General features: G+C 32.1%; 2 protein-coding genes and 1 long non-coding RNA gene across 4 annotated transcripts; 1 reads left to right on the plus strand and 2 right to left on the minus strand.

Annotated features, from left to right (window-relative positions):
- Positions 1 to 2,083: 2,083 nt before the first annotated feature.
- LOC108327946 (FCS-Like Zinc finger 6) lies at positions 2,084 to 3,362 on the plus strand. The gene is made up of 2 exons (XM_017561684.2): positions 2,084 to 2,708; positions 2,900 to 3,362. Exons 1-2 carry the CDS (start codon positions 2,302 to 2,304, stop codon positions 3,054 to 3,056), a joined length of 564 nt encoding a protein of 187 aa, XP_017417173.1. The 5' UTR covers positions 2,084 to 2,301; the 3' UTR covers positions 3,057 to 3,362.
- Positions 3,363 to 9,831: 6,469 nt separating this feature from the next.
- LOC108329031 (uncharacterized) lies at positions 9,832 to 12,511 on the minus strand. 2 transcript variants are annotated; one of them, XR_008246804.1, is made up of 2 exons: positions 11,979 to 12,511; positions 9,832 to 11,144 (listed from the first exon to the last, which is right to left on the minus strand). It is a non-coding gene; the product is annotated as an uncharacterized LOC108329031 (long non-coding RNA). The 2 variants fall into 2 exon arrangements; XR_001832184.2 differs by having other exon boundaries at positions 9,832 to 11,728.
- Positions 12,512 to 13,881: 1,370 nt separating this feature from the next.
- On the minus strand, positions 13,882 to 16,849 carry LOC108329030 (inositol-3-phosphate synthase). The gene is made up of 10 exons (XM_017563008.2): positions 16,529 to 16,849; positions 16,339 to 16,407; positions 16,104 to 16,239; positions 15,685 to 15,932; positions 15,379 to 15,605; positions 15,187 to 15,302; positions 14,848 to 15,024; positions 14,575 to 14,763; positions 14,410 to 14,472; positions 13,882 to 14,210 (listed from the first exon to the last, which is right to left on the minus strand). Exons 1-10 carry the CDS (start codon positions 16,714 to 16,716, stop codon positions 14,091 to 14,093), a joined length of 1,533 nt encoding a protein of 510 aa, XP_017418497.1. The 5' UTR covers positions 16,717 to 16,849; the 3' UTR covers positions 13,882 to 14,090.
- Between the last annotated feature and the right edge of the window lie 5,676 nt (positions 16,850 to 22,525).

Genomic DNA, 22,525 nt, shown 5'->3' on the forward strand with positions numbered 1-22,525 from the left:
TATTACCTATAATAAATGAAAATTTTCTATCATGACATTTTTATATAATATTGGTCATATTAATTTATTTGTTATCTTTGATTTTTATAATATTTTACTCCTATAAATTAAAATTAAAATTTAAAAAAAATTACAATAACTAATATTTTTATACAAATCTATAATTTAAATAATTATTAAATATTTTTATCAATAATCATAACATAAGATTTAGAGTGGGACATGTTCTAAATCATCGGTTTCCATAGAGAAATAATGATATTTATATTATTCGGTGGAGAAGAGTAGCTGAGAAAGTAAGAAAGAAAGAAAGAACTGTGAATGACTTACTTTGATTAGAATGCGAATTTCTCGATTTCATAGAACATGAATCTTCTTATATGTCCAATCAACTTAATTTAACTTTCCTTGTTGTGTTTATCAAAATTTAACTAACCTTTATGTAGTGAAACAAGCAAAATAAGTGAGGTCCAACTACATTCATTAGTGTCACAGCCAAATCTTAAACAAGATTTCGCTCTTAGGGTGTGTTTACTTTGAGGAGATGATTTGGAAGAGAGTGATTTGAGGGGATTTGAAGGTAAATTTTTTGTTGTTTATTTGAGTGAATTTGGAGGTGAGTGAAAGTGGATTTGGAAGTAAAGTTTATGAGAATTAGTGTAAAATTTGACCGATGTACAGATAAAAAAAATGATTTAATTAGTAAAAATTGAATATTACCAAAATATCTTTAGTAGTAAAAATATTATATAAAATGATTATTATTATTAGAAGAAGAAAAATATGAAAATTATAAAATACAACAAGAACAAATATGAAAATTGGTTTAAATCTTTACAAATTGTCTCATCTCTACATGATTGAAAACCAAATGGATCCCGCAATTTTCTTCTTTTCCATCTCCGCTAATCCATGGAAGTGAATGCAAGGAACCCTTCTTTTCCATGTGTGTGGATTCATGTGAACAAGAATTTCCTCCTAAGTGAACTAAGCGTCCAAGTACAACAAATCATAAACCACAATACAACACTAACTTCTTTCAATCCCACAATATTTACACGTCCCATATGCACTGAAAAAAATTAAATGAAAATTAAGATTAAGAAAATGTTCTTTATTGACCAAAATTAACTAATTAAATAAAAATTTAGTGTTTTGTATTGACATTTCCTTGAGATTGATTTAACTGATTTGTCCCATCTAAAGTAATTAGTTTACTTTTTTATATGATCTTTTTTCAATCAGACTCAATTTTCACTATGAAACCAATTCGTTGCCAGCATTGTCAACAATCTTTACTATCTTGATTGTTAACGCATTTAATGAGTTCCCACTATTTCTTTTTCCCGCTGATGTTGCCAATCTTAGAATATTACTTTATTAACACCATTTGCCATAACATTCCAAACCAGTATATTCCTAATATACCTCATCATTTGCCAAACAAAGCATATAATATTTTTTCTTTTTTCATTATTATATATTATTATTATTATTTATAATTTGGTTAGTAGAATGAAAAGCAAGTTACATATTATACGTTTTTACAAATGAGGAACTTTATAAAACTATGCCAACTCATTCTCTTGACTTGTTTTTTTTTCTTTTTTTCCTAGCAATGTTATTGTAATAGCTAAGAAAGGACAAAGAGTTAAAGTAATTAATAAAGTAACAATACGGTTGTAAATATGTAATAATATTAGTATCTAATATCTTGATATTACTAGCTTTTACTTATCTTGAGGCCATATATCATTCTTAATTTCTGTTTAGCCAATCACTTTAGTAAGATATACATATGATAGAAAGAAAAGTGAATAAATTTTGTATAATATAATATGAGAAGAGAAATGAAAAAGAATGATAAATTAGAGATCTTTATTAAAGAAAGAATGTATGTGTACATACATAATTGATCGTGTGCTGCCTATAACTTATATCATATCATGATAACAACTTGATCTCCACAATCAACGGTTGAGATGAGATCTTTCACTCATTTTACTTTTGTTTTTGTTATAATTTAATTAAAACAATTTCATCTAAAGTAAGCGTTAGGATTGACACCTCAAGTTTATCTTCCACCATTGCTTCTCACTCACACACACACTCACTCACTCGTGCGTTCGTGCGTGTTGTGTCAAGTCTGAACTCAACTCCATTTTTCACACACACTCTCTCTCTCTCTCTCATTGTTTCTTCGAAGCAGTGGTGTTCATATCTCTCCATGGGAAACATTTTCTAACACAAAACAACACGAGAGGAGGAGAGGAGAAAGAGGAAGGGCAAGAAGAAGAAGATATGCTGCTTGGAAAGCGCCCTCGCCCACCGATTATGAAACGAACTACCAGCATGAGTGGTGGCATGGCCGTGGAATCGCCGACGACCGACGAGGAACTCGTGTCTGATAACCCTCACCATGATCACGAGCCTAACATCAAAGTCGATCCACTTCTCGTTGCCATGGGAAGACATAATGAATCTGCGCCTGAAAATGTTTCTGAGGCCAAAGGGTCATCTTATGAATTATACGGGCAACGTTTGATGGGCATGGGCGTACCACTTTCCCCGACAACCTCAAATAACCCTCGTCACAGTCACAACCACACAACAAACACTGTCATAAACACTACTTCTCACTTTCTTCGGACTTGCGGCCTCTGCAAGTGTCGCTTGGCACCTGATCGACGAGACATCTATATGTATAGGTATGTGCATGAATATTGGGTTTTTACTTCTTTAACGTTTATTACATACATAGCGTAAGTTATCAAAGCAAAGTTTCAATTTTAATGGGAGAAGGACGCTGCTTAAAACACCTAGGAATATTAATTGTGTAGGTTCTGGTGATTGATTAATTTTGTGAGTGAATTTAAGAAAATGGTTTGGTTAATTTCAGGGGGGATACTGCATTTTGCAGCTTGGAGTGTAGGGAGAAACAGATGAAGCAAGATCAGAGAAAAGAAAAGTGGAAGGCAGGGTCTAACAAGGAGCACCACCGTGCATCACCACCTGGGAAGGCTTCCACCAAAAGTGAAACGGCTGCGTGTAATTGAAAGTCATCAGAAAATAATAAACATAATCAATTAAGGTTAGTATATATTTGAAGAGGGAGGTAACTGGTGTGTCATCATGTGCACTCACGACAAGGCTATCCCTTATCTATCTATCTATCTTCTTCTTCTTCATCCGTACCTCTCGTGGTGCTCCATATATGGTTCTTAATTTCACACCTACGGTACTAATTCTTATTCCCATAGTTCTGATACCAAATTGTACAAAAGGTGTGCTAAATGTTGCTGTATTATTGCCTATGTCAATTTTAATATCTTTCAATATCTAAAATTCCCCCCTTTATATGACTTTTCCTTGTTGTGGCTGTTGTTGTATTTAACTCAAACCATTTCAAACATATACGTAGTTTCTCCTCCATCATCTGTAAATGGAAAGGGGAAGACTCTATTAATTCTTACTATAGTGTTGCTGATTCAAGTACACGTATAATAATAATAATAAAAATATTCTGTTTCTGTATAAGAATGTTTGGAACAGCTATTTATAGTTAGGGGAAAACTATTTTTTTCTTATTCACTTTAAGACGATGGTGAAAAATGTTATTACATATTTTTCTCGAAATAAGTTAACCAAAGACTTCATCCAACTATTATATACATATATTATTCTTGAAGAAAGTTTATTATTTATTTCATTCTCATAATAATGTCTCAATAATTCAAGTTGGTTCAAGTAGAAGAAACTTAATTTTATTTAAATAAAGAGGCGACGTATTCAGATTATTAATAGGTCTTAAAATACTTTATCCCTTTAAACGCGAGTTTACTTATTCAACCTATACACATAATTTTTTAAACATATCTTATAACTATTAATAATGGTATCGCTGCTAATATGCTTTATAGTGTGAATAATTTTAGGGAAATTTTGATAGATGATAGTGATGACGGAAACATGAGTTCCGGTGTTAATATAATAATAGTAAATAATGGATGAGTGGGAAAAATAAAAAGGATGCAGTATACATCAGTGACATATTTTGAGTGTTCGTGACGTAGTACGGTAACACCATGTCTAAACTTATTGCGCTACTTTTTCGAAGTGGTAAACCTAATGGAGAGGGAGTTGACAAAAATAAATGAAACAATAACATAAATGTTGGACCAACATTTAAATCGAAATAGCGATGGACATCAGGTACCAAACAAAAACAAGAATCTGAAGTGTTTATTTATTGATTGATCTCCCTAATGGTAGATCTGAGGGGCACGTAAGCATGCACATTCTCTCTTGTTTTTCTTTTCTCCAGAATAACTAAAAAAGTTCAACGAATGAAGGAATGAAGGAGTGAAGGAGATTGATGGTACATCAACTCAAAACATAAACCTGGGTAGATCCATGCGAGAACTTCGTTAGGTGGTGATGCCAAGTAGCAGCACTCTCCTCCTCCTCTTATTTAATCATCTCATGAAATAATGAAAACACATGTTTTTTTTTTCTCTTCCATGATGTTTTATTTAGTGCCCTGCAATATGGACATTTTATGTTATGGAATCTCGGTGGTCCCTACCCTGAAACCCATCTTCCAAGAGTTAATTTTTGTTTCTGGAGAAGATTCGTGGTGGTAATAATACTAAAGAATTACAGAACATAGTGGCAACGTTGTAACTGGTGAGATTAGTGTACTTAGGTATATGTTTGGTTAAATTATTCTAGTCGATGCTGGGATTCATTTGAAAGTTTGAAAAAAGAGAATAGGACAAGATGTCTGGAATTATGATTAAAACTGAAACGGACTGAAATGGGGTTTTGTGGTGAAAGGGAAGGGTGTAGGGACAAAGGGGGTCCTTTCCAACACAGATAAAGTCACAGGTTTTTTTGTCACAATGGGACCGAGTACACTCTCACATTAATTGGCCATTGTTGCTATGACTCTACATGCATTGCTGAGGTCCCCCCATTAGGGTTTATTTTGTTTGGTGATTGAGATGATGGAATAATGCATTGAAGTGATGATGATGACGATGATGAGTGATGCTTTGTATTTTGGCTGGAAAGTGAAAAAATAAAAGGAGGTAGCAAAGCAAAAAGGTGTGAGTGTGAAGCGCACTAGATGTGGTAATAAATTAGGGTTCACTTTTTAGGAGGCCCACAGGAGAAGGAGATACCTAGTTCAAAAACCCCATGATCTGATTTTAAACTGCGGTCCAATCATCTGATACTTAATCACAGACACAATCTCATTATATTCAGGCAGATGTAGATGGCAAAATCTCAAATTTAAGATTCTCTTTGGACCCTTTCTTCATTGCTCTGTCTTTTTCCTCCTATTACAACCTCGAACATGATTTTATCAGAATCCATTTCAGATTTCATTCAACTCGAAAGAAATAACTGAGTTCTTTCATTTGTCCCTTCTTAACAATAATCTTTTCACATCTTTTTCCTTGGGAATGCCAAATACACAGTTACCTCCTCAACATATATAACTACTGCTTACAAGCAAATTTCTTCAAATTGCTTTCTATTTCAATCTTTCAAAAATCCTAACAAACAACTATACATTTTTTTTATCATTTTTAATTAAAGAGGTATGGATTTTTAAAACAACATACAATGGTTGAGTTAAAATTGAATGATGATCTACAACTAGAAAGGATAGATAAATACTCTGATAGCAACACTGAGAGACACTAAAACAATCCAAGAGAATCTCCATAATGTATTTTCTTCCCACACTCTCATGTTACCATTTCTAATTTTTGTTCTGAAAAAAAAAAAAAAAAAAACAATGTACTATGTTCTTTTTAGTTATTGTTCCCATGTCATTTATCTTTGCCAAAATTTTGTTTTCTCTCCTTTCCATATCCTTCCATGCACCATTCTATCAAATCACTCAGTTATTTTTCTCTCCACATCTTTTTAAAACTCCTTTACCAAATAGATTTTCTTTTTATCCTCCACCTCTCCTATAAGGTTTCCCATCATCATATTACGATAATAACACTATATATAAAACTAGGTTAATTTTTGAAAATTTTATCCCCACTTTCTGGCATTAAATATCATAAATTATCAAGATTAAATATACTGGTAAGGATTTCAGTCATTACATTTAATCTTAAATTATCAAGATTAAAATACACGCATATCTCCTATCAGTAGATACAATTACATAATTTATGGCGGCCATATTGTGTACACGACCTCAAGAAATCTAGATATATATTGGTACAGCTTCCAAGGATCATTGCCCAGCATATCTTCTGCTGCTGATCTCATTGGGGGTAATGGGAGGATGGTCAGCTGCATCTGTTCCCAGCATAACCTAGAGTGTTCAGCTAGTTGCATAGCTATCTGAGGTCCAAATACTAGAGCATTTGAAGCAGCCTGAAAAGAACACTATTCCCAAGTTATTTTGCATTAACTCAAGAAAGAAATCAAATATAAAGGAATAGAATTGTTCACATTTATATCAAACAATCTGCCACGTTGCCATTCAAGCTGAATTTCATAGCCATTTTGAATTATGTAAGGGTGCAAACTCCAAAACTTTTATCGCTTGAAAGTGTTTATTTGTGAAAATCGCTGCACAAAATCCTAAGGTTGAAGTCTGACACTGAAATAAGCAGCAATTACCGCAATCAATAACTTCATCAAAGTTTAAACAAATAATGTTGAGATGCAAGTAGTTCTAGAGAAGATATTGCAGCTTGCATACTAGGAGGCAATGCATGTCAAGCCTAGGAACCTAACCAATCTCAGGTCCGGAATGCATAAAAGAACAAGTACAGCAGAACAAAACAAAACACAGCAAAGACATAATGATAACATAGTCATTAATTTATTACAAAGGGATTAATAGCTACTTGAATAAAAAATTGAAAGAGAATCAAACTAGTCTATCATATCACATTATTAATTGTTCCAAAAGCTTCAGCTACAAGAAAATGGATTCATGATATATACCAAGCTGATCTTGAGATCAGCAGTATCATTGCAAGAAGAATAGGAAGTTGATCGGTCTCTTTCTTTTGGGATTTACAGAAACAGAATGAGGCTTTAAGCATTGTGAACTTAAGACATTAGCAGCCTTGTGTGGTTTAGTGGTCCCAACGGTCTGACCTTTATAGTTATTTTAGTTTTACAGTCTAGGTTAGAATGAGGATTTCAATTCTAGTGTAGTTTTAGTTTAATTCATTGTTCCCGTAGTCAATTAGGATCAATATACACATGTTTGCATCTTCTTATGTTCAATTTAACAAGTGCTGTATAGTAGATTAGGTGATTCAATTTTGCTGTCAAAAGTGCTGTCACGTAACACTGGTTTTTGCTGCCAACTTTGATTTGAATAGTGATTATGTGATTCTTGTGTTGTTAAGTGTTCATACACATTTCATCTGCATTATACTAGTGATTTTAGTAGTTTTCATGCATTCATATTACATATAACTCAAAATTTCAACTTAAACCATGAATATATAACTTAAAATTGGTTCTTAAACCATGAAGTGCATATGCTGTCAAAAGCTGTCAAAACTGGACTTTGCTTCCAAATCTGTAAGTGGTTTTAAAGTGTGATTTTGAGCATTTTGAGTTTTCAGTGAGTTTCACATTCATATTTTATTTTTAGGTATCTAGAAGTGTTCCATCATCCATACATGCATAATTCACTATTTTAGTTCATTGTGACATTTCATCAAACACTTTTTTAGGCATTTTATCAAACAGTTTTCGTGTTGGATGTTCTACATTGTTAAAGTTCATAATAAGTTTAGATATGTTTTTTTACACAGTTTATACATTTATATATAATTTCCATTCATTAGAACTCATTTTAAGAAGCATAATCATAGAGTTCATGTGCATACACCATGCATTCTGGATCTGTATTTTAGTCCTGACTTAAGAATAAATTCATGCATCATTTTAAGAGCATTTTAGGACCATTTTAGAGTTGCTTAGAGTATTAGAGAGTAATTCCCCACCCCTGTCTTTATAAAACAGATTTCACATACAAAAAATCACTCATCACTTTGGTTGTTTATGCGGATTGATACCTTGGTTGATCCCTATACTTCATTAAGGGGAAAACTGAGTGTTTGCATAAATCTTACGCGATTAAAGGTTTATCAAATGGCGCTGTTGCCAGCGAAATAACCAGTTTTAATCATTGTGTGATAATTTGATTTGTGTTTGATAGTTAGATATTTTAGTCCATTGATCATTGGCTTGCAAGAGTAAGCCTAGTGAACATTAATTCAACTTGGAATTCTGTTTTCGATGGATTCTACAGTTTATGTTACTTTTAAATTCCAGTTCTGAAAGTGAGTTCAATTCCAACAGTAAATTTCAAATCTGTTTTTACGTTCAACAGTACATGTTAATCACTTGAAATTTGTTCCCAGCATTTGATTCCATTTCTCGTTCAGAATTATCCATTTTCCAGTTTGACAGTTAAATTTGTTAACTCACGCATCACTAGTTGTAGCTTTGGTTTGAATGTTGACTCGCGATTTCTGCTTTTAAATTCTAGTTCCGATTACAATTTTGCTATTGTTTCTGCATTATATTCATGATTATGAACTCAATTACAGGTTTAATTCTCAGTTTTCAGTTCTTACCTGTTTAGTTAGGTTTTCTAGTTTGCTAGTTTTAGGAATTTGATACTGCACTTGTTCTTTTTGATAATTCTATGTTTTAATATTCAATTGGAATTATTTCAAACCTATTTGCCTGTTCATATCATGCTTACATTCATAGCATAGCATACAACACATTCTAATAATAGCTGACATGGGAACCTTTGCTGTCACAACGCTGATAAACATGTATTTGCTGCCAGAGTGTGATTTTGTGAATTTTGCATTGTTAGACAGTTATTCATTCATATCATGTCTATTTTTAGTAATATAAACTTGTACTAATAATTCATTCTACATAAAACACATTTTTTAGTTCTCATAGACATTCATCAAACACTTTGTGATTTTCTGATTTTCATGTAGGATTTTTCACTAACAGGCTCGTAATTCACGTTTATACACTGTTTTAGGGATATTAGGACTCATCATCGTATTCCATTCATCTCTACTTGGCGTTTTACACATTCATTGCTCATCTTACATCATTCTAACCTCATTTGTGCTTTGATTTGAGCATTACATTCATATTAGACTACCTAGTTTCTGCACATTTTTACAGTATTGGTTTCCAGTTCTTTTGTTAGTTTTTCTTGTGATCTTTACACTTGATTATGTTATTTTACAAATCATTTTCATATTCTTCCCTCATTAGGACAGATTTACAAACTAGAATTACTCGAATTTTTGCCATTTCTTTGGATTGATACCTTGGTTACCACGCTACTATATTAGAGGGGAAATTTAGGATTTTTACTCAATCTCTAGGAGACAAGAGGTTTAACAGATATCAACCACTGTGCATCCAGATTCCACAAAGTGAAAGTGCAACTAGTTTTGAACTGAGGCTTAGATTAATTCAGTCCTTGCCAAAGTTTGAAGGGATGGCTGGGGAAGATCCGCATAAACACTTGATGGAGTTCATTCTTATATGCTCCACTATGAAACCAGCCAGTGTTCCAGGGGAAATTGTCAAAATGAAGGCATTTCCCTTTTCGTTGTGTAATGCAGCGAAAACTTGGCTGTTTTCCCAGCCTAATCCAATTTCCAATAAGGAAGAATGATAAGAAAATCTCACATAAGTACTCTGATATTTTTTTCTGAAATTGAGTCTTATTATTCATTGATAATTGAAGGGTTTTAAATAGCCATAGCACTTACAATATTACGGGAATAAAAATAAAATATCAACTATATCATAAAATAATATTGTACATAGATAAATCGAAAATCATAATTATGTATCCCTATTTTATCTCTATCAAATCAAACTAAATATTACTATACCCAAAAACTAATAAAATAAGATTTAAACAAAAATTATTAATAAAACCCTAAAATTTAAGTTTATCCCAACAAATTCCCCCGTAAACTTAAATTTTTCCTTCCTTCCATCTCCATATGTTCAAACTCTCTTCTGAGAGCTTGTACTCGGATCTGCTTCACGCGGGTATCTCCTTTGTATTAGCTATTTTTGCGGACTTTGCATTAGTTATTTTCCCAACAATCTCTCCCAGGGTGAGTATCTTCCACATAGGTAGACTCTCCCTCCAGCGGAAGCATTCCCAACCAACCACAATCACGAGTTGCCATTATACTCATCCGAGCCGGTCACCAAGACAAACCATCGGGCTCTGATATCAGTGTTGGGTCTATCAAGGAAGAGGTTCCTGTGGGTTACACAAACACCAATAACATCTGAGCCAACTATATAAGGGATCGACAACACTTTTTACCCAAAACCTTAAGGCAATGGGTTAATGGGTCTTTCATCTTTATAAGTTGCTCTATTATCTCATTTATATCTAATATGACACTTGGACTCACACTTATATTCCCAACAAAGCGAAGACAAAGTTCCTAGAAAAGTTTTGCCAGCATCCAAGACCGTATCAGTTAGGGAGGAAATAAGTGGAATAAGGCAGTCACAAGGAGAAAGTCTATTTGAGTATTGAGAACTTCAATAAACTGTGTGCAACCTGCCCTGACCACCAAATCAGTGAGCAGCTGCTGCTGCAAGTAGAGGAGTGTTTATGGATAAGACTCCATCTGCTGCCCGATATCTCATTTCAAATATAGCTGATAATAGTCAACAATTCAGTTTGAGAAGCAATAACAGTAGATAGAGGCATGATAAGGTTGATGTGAATGCTATGAATGGAGCAAACTTGTTCACTGAAAATAATTTGATGATTGGGAATAAAATTCTGGAGTTGATTACATTAATGAGGGAAGTGACTCTGAATCAGCAGGTGAATGGAGTTGCAAAGCATTGTGGCCTGTGTGCTTCAAATGAACATTTCACTGATCAGTGCCCTCAGCTGCAAGAAGTCTCTAATATTGGAACAGAGTTGGTAGCTGTAATTTATCAGGGCCAACAGAATGCATTTCGACAGCCCCAACAAGCCTGGCAGAACCAGAATCAAGGTCACAGAGCAACAGCAGAATCCTTCTTCAGCAATATATACTTCAGGATGGATTCCTAACCTTCATTATATACCACCACCTCTGTTAGGTTCCTGAGTTAGAGACCTAACTAAGACAACCCAATCACACACACAAACAAGAATTAACACTGTAAAAGGAATGGGTTTCTGTATTGATATTGAAAGAAGGTACACAGGTAGCGTTAATGGAGGCCTAATCTTCCTCTTAACCCTAGCGGAGGCCTAATTCCCCTCAACAAGGTCCAAGACCTGTTTACAAATAGTAAAAATGATTCCCCCCTTCCAGAATTATCCAAAAGGTTTATTTATACTCTCTCTCCCTCTGACAGCCTGACAAACCCGCTCTTCTTTACTCCTCTGCCTTCTATCCTAAACCCATTACCCATAATGTCCTATCACCCTGTATCCTAACAACCTCCTTCGTTGCCACCAGTGCAATATTTCCAACAGTCCATTCCTGTTCCACTGTTCAAGCTGAATCTAGGATCCAATTCTGGACAGTATCAGCAGTACAGGCCACCAGACCTTGCACCTCAACAGCAAGCCAAAGTTGATCCAACCATGGAGGCTACAGTCCAAAATTTAAAGACTCAAATTGGACAACTTGCTACTTCTGTAAATGAACTGATCCAACAAAAGTCAAGTGCAATCCCTTCTCAACCAATGATGAACCCAAAAACTGTTAGACTTATTGGAGAGACACAACACCAATTATATCTTATCTCAACTAACTTTTTATCCAAAATCTCAATAGATTAATAAATCTTCAACGCTTTATATTTTACTTCACTTTTTCACTTTCTCATTTCTACCAATATAAAATTTAGACTCACATTTAGAGCGTAAAAATTCCGATGAAAAGATTTAGACTCACATTTATAGCGTAAGAATTCCGACGAAGGCGAGTTGATGGCACAGTGGTCATATGAGTGAGACTATCAAAATCGTGTGATCATCAGGCGGTCCAGTGGCAGATGCCCGTGTTGAATAGGTTACTGCATTTGTAATAAAAGCATCTAGTGAGCTAAGTCCAAAACATAGATATAGGAAAAGTTGAAATTTCAATTTTTCTCCGTCATATTCATCTAGTGTGAACAATTTTATTTCTTTGCTGGTTATATAATCTTTTAAGTTTTACATTCAGGAATAATTCTTGCCCACACCATGTACAAAATAAACTCACAAGTGTGGGGATTCAAAATTTTCTGTTCGCTGCTGTTATAGCATTTATTATTCTGCTTATTTTAGTTTTTTTTTTAATTAGATAGAGGATAGTTGATTTTAATTTTTGTTTGCTGCTTTTTTTCTCTGGCTTGTTGTTTTGATTTCTGTTTTTGAGTTTTTTTTTTTTTTGCTGTATAGACTAGTGATATATTAGTTTAAACTTCAATTGCTGTTTCACAGTTGATTTTGATTTCTATCAACTATTTTAGATTAGTAGTTTGATTAGTCTAGTCTAGTTTTGATTCGTGTTTTACTAATTGGCTCTAACTAACAGTTTTTGCTGCTTTTACTAACTTTTGTACTAACTCTTCTAACCTTGTTCGGGCTTTGTTTTCTATTTTGCTTATACAGTTTACTAACTAATGTTTCTAACTAATCTTCTATGTTTAGCCATAGCTAGTTGTAGGTTCAAATTTTATTTCTTTTTGCGAAGTTGAGTTCAATTACATGTTCTGTTTTCAAGTTCTCAAATTTGGTTCTCAAGTTTGTGCTAGTAATTCAGTTTACTAATTTTTGTGCTAACTCTGTGTTGTGTTTGACAGTTTTTACTGAGTTATCTCAGCTTACTAACATTACTAACATTCTTTTTTAATTGCTTCTAACGTTGTTTTTGTTGATATGTGCTGACAGGATTTAATCACTGCAGTTTCCGCACCAGTATACTCATGCTAACGTTAATAGCAGATTTGTAGCTCTAGTTTCTTCCTTTCTTTGCTTGAGTCACTAGCTTTGTTTTCAGTTTTACTAACTAGCTATACTAATTTTCTTTTGCTGACTTTTTGGGTGATTCTGTCAGTGCTAACATTACTAATTTTTTTTACATAGGTTTGTTGAGTTGTTTCAGTTAGTTACTAACTTTACCAACTGTTTTTGCTGAACTTGTTCAGTTTACTAACCCTTTAACCATTTACTAATCTTTTTGTCGACTTGGTCAGTTCCACCAACTTGTTTTTGCTGATTATAAGGGGACTAGCCAGTTTTTGTATCAGTTCACAGATTATTGCTAACTTGATTTTCTGACATTTTTCTTTTTCTTTTGCTGTTTCGAGTAGTAAAGTTTCTTTTTACAGTTGTTTTTGCTGTTGAGTTCTTCGGATGATTTAAACTAACACTTCACTATTGTTGCAGTATTAATAGACAATTTTGATGATTAATTTTGCTGATTTACATTCTCAGTTCTGGTTTTATTTTCTAACTCCAGTTTTACTCAGTTCTGGTTTACAGCATTCATATAGAATTTCCGTTCATTAGAACTCATTTTAGGCAGTAAAATCATGCGTGCATACACCACTGTTTTTAGTCCAACATAGGAATAGATTCATGCATCATTTTAATAGCATTTTAGGACCATTTTATACTTGTTCAGAGTATCAGAGAGTAATCCCCCACTACTGTCTTCCCAAAAACAGATTTCACAAAAAATCATTGCATGTGGATTCATATATTAGATGCCTTGTGAAAAAACAATTCACAGTAATTAGTAAACTCGGAATTTCTTTTTCCTTATAAGAAAAGGCTTTAAGGTTATTATATTGGGGATTGCCACTGAAAAATGATCAAAATAAAGGGTAGTAGAAGAATAAACAAAAAATTCGGAAGGACACAATTTATACATCCATGCACCTAGAAAGAACAAACATGCCCTGCTCTAAAGCATTCATGAGCAGAAGCAATCGAATTACACTTGAAAACATAACCAAACATATCAACAGAAAACATTCAAGTCGGCTAGCCCGAGAAAGTCTTGCTTCTTATCCATGCTTCACTTGTACTCAAGAATCATGTTATTCTCTGGGGCAAGTCCAACACAAGCTCTCAGAATGTTTTCCAGCATTGCACGCTGCTTGGACAATGCATTCACCACTGGTGTACCCGGTGGAACCTGTGATAGTTATCTCGTGAGTCAATTTGCCATATTTAGAGAAAGAAAGAATGGGGGATAAAAGGGAATTCATTTAACAACTTCAAATCGAAGCGATTGTATCTCCATAATAAGCTTCCTACATGTTCCCCTAAACTTAATTTCTATTTAAAAAATAAACATGTGGACTCAACATTTAATAAGATTAGATTAAACTCACCAAAGGAGCCTTGGTCAGGTAACTGAGAATGGTAGCAACTGGGTGGAATGAGTGGAATTTTCCCTGCAGCAACAACCACAACACAGTGAACTCAGAAGTCAGAAAGCTAGAAATAATATAATGACCAACACAATTAAGCAATTAAATTTAGCAATGCATGCAGACCTCATTTTCAGCTTTGAACTGGATACGAGTGCTAAGCTCAGCAAGAAGGACCAAGTCCAAGATAATAGGAGCAGCTAAGAGAGAATCCTCGCATGTATTGTGCAAAACAATGGTGTTCTTTCCACCCATGAATATCTCTGAAGTGTACTCATCCATGGCTCTCTTGCTGTCCCCAACGTAAGGCACATACTGCAATGGCAACAACAAAGCAGATAGAATCAAAGACCTGACTAAGAGAAAGAAACAAAGAAAAATAGGTGAAACAATATATACCTTAATAACAACAACATGGTCAGGATGTTCACCGGGCTCAAAGAGGATGGCATTGCTGTTGACCATATCATCAACAACATTGCTCTTGGAGATTTCCTTGGAACGGAAGGTTTGTGGAGCAGAGAGATTCATACCATCATTATTTCCCAGATGGTTGTAACTAACTATTGATGTTGGCTGTCAATCGTCAACATAGAACACTTGAAAAAATCAATTTATTCCTACTTTTTTGTCATATAAAATTGGCACAATACAAAAATTCTAAACCAAGCATAGAAAGGATACACTGTCATAGTACAGAAACACCCATGATATGACATTAGTATAAGAACAATATACCTTGATACCAGCCCCCACCAGGAAATCTACCAGCACGGATTTCATTTTGGTCTGACCACTCTTAAAGTCATCTCCTCCAATCAAACTGTTTTTCTCGATGGCAAAATCAATCAGCCCTGATAGCAAGCGAAGTTAATATTGTCTCAATTAAAACAATTAAATTGTGGGAAACTAAAAAGGTAAGCATCCAACCTGGGACAAAAGTGTTCTGAGGGCTTCCGTTGATGAACGGAACATTTTCCATAACACAAGCGATGGCATACAAGGTGGAAGGAGAAATCTCAGCCTCATTTCTGTCCAGGGCAGCCAAAAGGTTCTCCGTGGTGTCATTAAGACCCACGACCAAATTACTGTACCTCTCTGTGTTGGCAGTCCACAGGACGACCACCCTGTCCACTTTGGTGGCTGCTTTAAACTCCCTGAGTTCAATGTCAAAATTTAGATAAGTTACAAGTACACAATCCACAAAGCATGCATGTAGATTGAAGCGGGACATACTTAATGTCTTTGATGATTTGTAAAACTTGTTCTTTCTTGGTGCCCTTGATCACATTGTTGGCACGTTCTTCTTGGTTGGCAGCAATGAAATCTGGGTCAAAGATTCCAGGGAGTGGAACCATGGATTCCATATAAGGCCTCAACTGCTTCTGCAAATCGATGTCAAAAACCTTGGCCCTACCCATCGCATCAGCCAGGTTCATGTTACTGATATCCCATCCCCCAAACACAATGTCGTCAGGGTTAACCTGCCAAAACATTCCAAGAGCACGCATAAGCCAAGTTTATTACCTCGCATAATTCAAAAACACCTTAACTACAAGAAGTGGGTACATATAAAAAACTTAAACCAAAAACTCGTAAGACTAAATCTGATAAATCAAGTAAACGAAAAAATTTCAATGATCATGACAGAATACCATTGGAAGAAGGCTCTTGAATGGAGCATAGATCTCCTCTCCCTGGAAGGACCCAACTCGAATAGCAGAAGCTTGGGTGAGGGAACCAAAGTAATTGGCTTGTTGAATCTTGTCCTTCGTTGCCCATGAAATACCCCTGAGAATCATAGAACGCAAAATGACCCATTAATGTTAGCATGCAAAAGGCTTCTCTCAAATCTATACCAAAAGCCAAAGGCTAAGAAAAGAAACTAACTCTCGGTTGGCAATAACACCACCGGTGAGGGTTGAACCGTTGTTTCCACCCCACCCCACAAGCATTACCCTGGTAATTGATCAACATGCAAATGAATCAGAAAATGAAAAATAAAAAATAAATAAATAAAAACTGAGAGAGGGTCTGGATCTAGCAATAATAAGAAAAGGAGATTGATTTGAAAGCTAACCCCAATTTAGGGACATGGGTGTCGGTTTTAAATTCATATTTAACAGATTTGGGTTTGACAATCCACTGATATGTGCCATTCCTGTTCTCGTGAACAAGCTCGGTGGTTTCGTAATTATAAACGGACTGAATCTCGGTCTCGGTGTACCTCACATTAGGACTCTCAACCTTAAAATTTTCAATGAACATTTTTATCAGAGATTAAGAATGGAAAAGGAAGAAAAGATGAAGAATAATTAAACAAAAAGATAGCCCTATTGCAGTACACCGAGAAGGTAGAAGGATTTGTATGAAAGGTTAGAGGGTGGCATGAATATAAAGGAAGCTATTCCTATTTATAGAAAAAGCATGAACTTCGCTTAGACTTGACACAGTCTTTAGTAGCTCTCAGACCAAACACTCCCTTTTTCCTTCACTGTTACTTTTCCACTATTATCCTTTTTCATTTTTTTCATTCTATTATTTTTTCTTCCACCTCTTAATTTTGCTACTCCACTTTTTAATATACAATTTCAATCGTAATTTGAATTATATCATCAACAAATAGCCTGTTCTCGATCTTACTATGAGAAAAAAAAACTTTATATCGTTATATTATATTTTTTTCTACTTCTTTATATGTATTTTAATAATAAATATAATTAAGAATAATAATATGTACTATTCATGTGAACTAGTACGTAAACTCACAAGAATGTAAGGTGGGCTAATTATTTTAAATTCTTAAAATTCGACAACGATAAAAGTACAATAGGTTGTGTTTCTTTTGAACTATTTTCTCATTTATGTTTCTTTTGAACCATTTTCAAAATACAAAAAAAAAAGGAAGACCCAGCTAATGTGAAGGCCAATATGAACACTTCCTAGTTTCCGAGAAAGAAAAAGACAATCAAACCAATACAAAACCAAAATGTCACAATAATAAAAAAAGACAACTTCGTCATTTTACACCTTTTTACTCAGTTTTAAAAATAACAAAGTAAAAACTAAAAAAAAAAATGAAAAACTCATACCCCTTCAGCAAGGTATGAAAGTCTATTTATACCCTTGTCTATTTGCAGCCATTTAATTGATTATTAATATTGGATAATGAATTAAAAGACAATTTTAGGATAATTATTATTGTACATTGATCAATCTATGAGATAAAAAATGAAACTATGGGTTGTTTCAGTAAAATAATTTTTTTATATTATTAATTAAAATTATTAAAAAATTAGTGGGTTGTTTCAGTAAAATAATTTTTTTATATTATTAATTAAAATTATTAAAAAATTAGTGAAACATGAAGGAAGTGAACTGATTTGTGTTTAAAAAAAAAGAAGAGAACATTGGTTGGGACCACTCCCTCGCGTTGTGTTCCTAAACTGGATTCTCGAAATTTTCGGACACTTCCGGAAACTTAACCACTATTTTCACGCTCCAACTCAAGGCGCGTTTCTATATTGCACAATTATTCAATACTGACAGGTGGCGATGTTATAATAAGTTATTCAAGCTGACTGGGACAATTTCAAACACAACCTAGAAACTCTGTTTGAAACACATAATTATATTATATGTATAATATTTTTATTTTTATTTATAAATGTTTGCTCTTGATTCTTCTATGGGTTTCTCAAGATCAAGCATTTCTTTTGGTTGATTTGGTAACTTTTTCAATCTTATGTAACATCAACTAAAGTTAACCTTTTTCATATAATTACCTGACAAGTCAAAATTTTGGTAAAATTTAGAAGATCAAACTAAAATAATAATTAAGATTATTTTAATAAAAATCTCTCTGTGCATAGAGTTTCAATAGAGAACAAATTGGTTACTTAGGTCTGACATTTATAACATTGTGGTCCTAACAATTAAAAAAATAAAATTTCACATATGAGGAAGTATGTGAGATAAATTATCTAAGATGTGATTACTATATAATATCATTGTGTTATACAATGACCTGAAATACATAATGAACTACCACTAAATTCCTATCAATATAAATTTAGTAAAATTGAAGAGCCAATTAGAACCTCTAATAAAAAACACTTATATAAATTGTTTATTAAAAAACAATATTTAAATATGAGTCTATATAAAATTAGATTTCTTATAATTAAAGATAACTCTTCATGTAAATAAGTTTTCAATTTTAAAACACTTATATTAAAATGTCATATTTATTGATTAAAAAATCTATATAAATAAATTTAATTGTAAATTATTCTGTGACCTTTTTTAATTTTAAGGATCGTGTCTGTGGAGTCCATAATAATAATATTTCTATTTATAAAAGCTACTGTGCTTTTTTCTTATTAAAGATGCTCTTATATAATTTTTTTAATTAAAAATATAAATAATTATATAATTTTGTTTTAATTAAAAATATAAAAATTTTACTTTACATCTTTTTCTGGAAAGTTTTATATCTTGATTTTTATTTTTATTTTTTTACTTTTTGAATATTCTCTTTGTTTTGTATTTTTTTTTCTCTCTCTTCGTCTTTAGAAACACCCAAACCCATAGATTTTGGATAAGTTTGAGGAGAGTCTTGCATCATCAAATTGTTTTTGAATACCTGTAATAAATATATATATTTTTAATTTAGGAGATTTTATGTATTTGACATCTAAAACTTATCTATATTTATAAAAAAAAAAATTGATATCCAAAAATATATTGTAAAAATATGTCACTGTTCAGAAATAAATAAAACAAAGTATGTTTAGTTATAATAAAAATTAAACAAAAATTGTGTTAAAATAGATAGATAGGATATGATAAAAATAATAATAAATTTTTCATTCTTAAAAAATATAATTAAAAATCTAATATGTTAAATATAAATAGTAAAATTAAATAATATAGAAAAAATTTCATAAATATTAAATTTTAAAGTTTTAAATTAAAAATTATAAAAATATTGTACTAATTGAATTTATGTGTAAATTTTTTTTTTCCTTTACTCTGAGTCTTGGTTGAGTTAGATCATATTTAATTCAACTTAACCAGTATAATTTGAATTTAAAATTTTTAAAAAAATTCAATTTATAGTGAAATTCAGATTATTTGGATTTCGGATTAATTTGATTGGATGGCAGATTTATATTAAATTTACTTTTTAATAAAAAAATGTTTTTATTTTAAATAAATTATATAAATATAGTAAATTTTCAACTTAAAAAGTAACATATATAATTTTAATAATCACCATTATAATTAACTTGCTACTAAATTTTAACAAAATGGTATCTTATTAAAACAAAATTTAAAACATGTTTACAAATTTATAAAGAATGAAAGATTATTACAGTATAATGATAACTCTAAAACTGAGCTTCTTGCATTCATACTAATCTTAATGATATTTGAAATTATCACTGAGAAGTTCCTCTTTGGAACTCTCTTTTATATCTTTGAAACCATTGAGATCACTTTCACATTCACATAGTAAAGAAGATTGATACATGTGGTAAGAGTAGCAGAAGATCTTAGTCTTTAGTGCTTTCAGTATGATTCAAGGCGTAGAGCAGACTAACCTTGTGAGTGTGATAGAGTGAAACTCATTGGCAATAGCCTTGCAAAGTAGTACAAGTCACCACAAGTACACAACTCGTCATAGTTCGACATTCATTATAAGTCTGGACAGTCCATTCATATTAGTGTCATGCATAAAGTCTTTGGTTGGTTAGTGTGATATGTGTATCATATGTTTAAATATTTATATATATATATATATATATATATATATATATATATATATATATATATATATATATCATTAATTATAAATTTGGATTCTAGCTTATCTTTGTTTTTGCGTTGTTTGGCGTGTATAAATTTGGATTAATTATATCTATAAAATTCTAATATGTTATCTGAATCCAATTATAAATATCCATTTTACTTAATTTTATTTATCTAATATTACTCTATTATCAAATCTACCGAATATTTAAATCTACTTTAGATTTCTTTGAATTGAGTCTAGTTTTTTTTTTCAGACCTCAAATTCTTCTCTCTTTATTATTTCATAGAAAACTTACACCAGATCAATGTATCAGATATATTTCCAAACAATACGATAAAGTTAAAAAACAACTATACTTTCAATTACTTGTTTAATTTGTTCTCTTGTTAGTTCATTTAATTATAGTATTACAAATATGACATGAAATCACTCAAGTTTAGTATCATGGGTATATATTATTCACAATGTTAATCAAAGTTTGTTATTTAACTTATTTAATAAGTCTTATTTGCAAAGGAAAATTCTATTTCTAGTAGTAGTTTCTTTATTCTTATTTTTGTTATCATGTAGTACCTGACTTTAATTTTTTTTTTCTATTATGTAAAGGCTTATATAAGCCTATGTTTAATGATGAATAATACATTCACTCTCAATCTTTTCTTGAATCAATTCTTTATAGTTGCAACAATTAGTGTCAAAGCTCGACAAGGAGGTTGATACAGTGAGTGTGTAGAGAGAAACATCGAGAGATATGTGAGGAGATAAACACCAAGTGTGTGTGACATGAGTGAAAGAAGTAACACTAAGTAATCAATATGTAATCAGTTTGATAAGTTTGTACAGCTGACTATTTCAAAGGTCGATGACCATTATGACACTGATCAATGACGATGAAGAACTTTCTACGAAGTAAAAAAATATGGAATCTCATAGAAAAATAAATATCAAACCTTGGAACAACACCAATTGAAGTGCTAAAGAAGAGTGCGAAAGAGACCAAACTTAAAGATTTGAAGGTGAGGAACTTCTTGTTCCATGCCATTGATGGAGAGATTATAGAAACAATTCTTAATAAGGGAACTTCAAAGGCAATATGGTGTTCTATATAGAAAAATTATCGAGGCTCCACAAAGGTGAAAAGAGCACAACTTCAAGCATTGATAAAAGTGTTTGAACTTTTGACCATTAAAGAAGGTGAGAAGGTCGATAACTACTTTGGGAGGATCCTTAATATGGTAAATAAGATGAAGTCAAATGGTGAAACAATGGAGCAAAGTACGGTGATTAGTAAGATACTTAGATCTTTGATCCCTAAATTCAACTATGTTTTGTGTTCAATAGAGGAATCAAATGATTTGGGTACTATTGATGAACTACACGACAACCTCCTTGTTTATAATAAAAAAATGCATAATAGACCAATCAGGGAAAGATGAGTTAAATGACGTGATATTCATAGTAGAGGGAGAGGAAGATGATCCCTAATGTTGTGTTTGCTTGTGCATAATTTACTGTTTAAAGGGAATAGCGCAGACGGATTGTCGATGTTTTCATGTTCATTTGAATTGATTATCGAAGAAAAGAGAGCGAGTGAATGCGGGATTTAAACTTTTTTCAATCATCCCATAAGAGGCATGATTTGCAGGGATTGATGAGTTATTCTCCTATATACCCTTGCCACAGTTCATGATCTCCATTATTAGATTTCAATTTCCTATTTATCATGTTTGCATGGTTTGAAACAAAACTGGAGAAGGAGGTTCCATCTCTTCATAATTAATTTTAATCTTTTTTTATAATAATAATAATAATAAATATAAATATAAATAAAATAATAATAATAATAAATATAAATAATAATAATAATAATAATAATAAATATAAATAAATAATAATAATAATAAATATAAATATAAATAAAATATTAATAAATATAAATAAATAATAATAATAATAATAAATATAAATAAATAATAGTAATAATAATAAATATAAATAAAATAATAATATTAATAATAAATAAAAATAAAAATAAAAATAAAATAATAATATATTATTATTATTATTATTATTATTATTATTTTATATTACTTTAATAACTAGAGGTATTTTGTTAATCTTTAATTTTTATCAATTAAACAATTTTTTTATCGTCATATCAATCAAATCCTACACTAATTCTCATCAACTTTACTCTCAAATTCACTCTCATTTACCTCCAAATCCACTCAAACAAACAACGATTAATTCACCCTCAAA

Source organism: Vigna angularis, chromosome 2, assembly GCF_016808095.1.
Source record: "Vigna angularis cultivar LongXiaoDou No.4 chromosome 2, ASM1680809v1, whole genome shotgun sequence".
Taxonomy (NCBI): Eukaryota; Viridiplantae; Streptophyta; class Magnoliopsida; order Fabales; family Fabaceae; genus Vigna; species Vigna angularis.

Excerpts from the sequence above, each read along its gene's own strand:
- LOC108327946 (XM_017561684.2), top strand. The coding sequence starts at position 2,302 with ATGCTGCTTGGAAAGCGCCCTCGCCCACCGATTATGAAACGAACTACC. Across the intron at positions 2,709-2,899 it reads CGAGACATCTATATGTATAG|GGGGGATACTGCATTTTGCA; the intron begins GTATGTGCATGA and ends GGTTAATTTCAG.
- LOC108329030 (XM_017563008.2), bottom strand. The coding sequence starts at position 16,716 with ATGTTCATTGAAAATTTTAAGGTTGAGAGTCCTAATGTGAGGTACACC. Across the intron at positions 15,606-15,684 it reads CAAATCATCAAAGACATTAA|GGAGTTTAAAGCAGCCACCA; the intron begins GTATGTCCCGCT and ends CATTGAACTCAG. Across the intron at positions 14,211-14,409 it reads ACCTGACCAAGGCTCCTTTG|GTTCCACCGGGTACACCAGT; the intron begins GTGAGTTTAATC and ends TAACTATCACAG.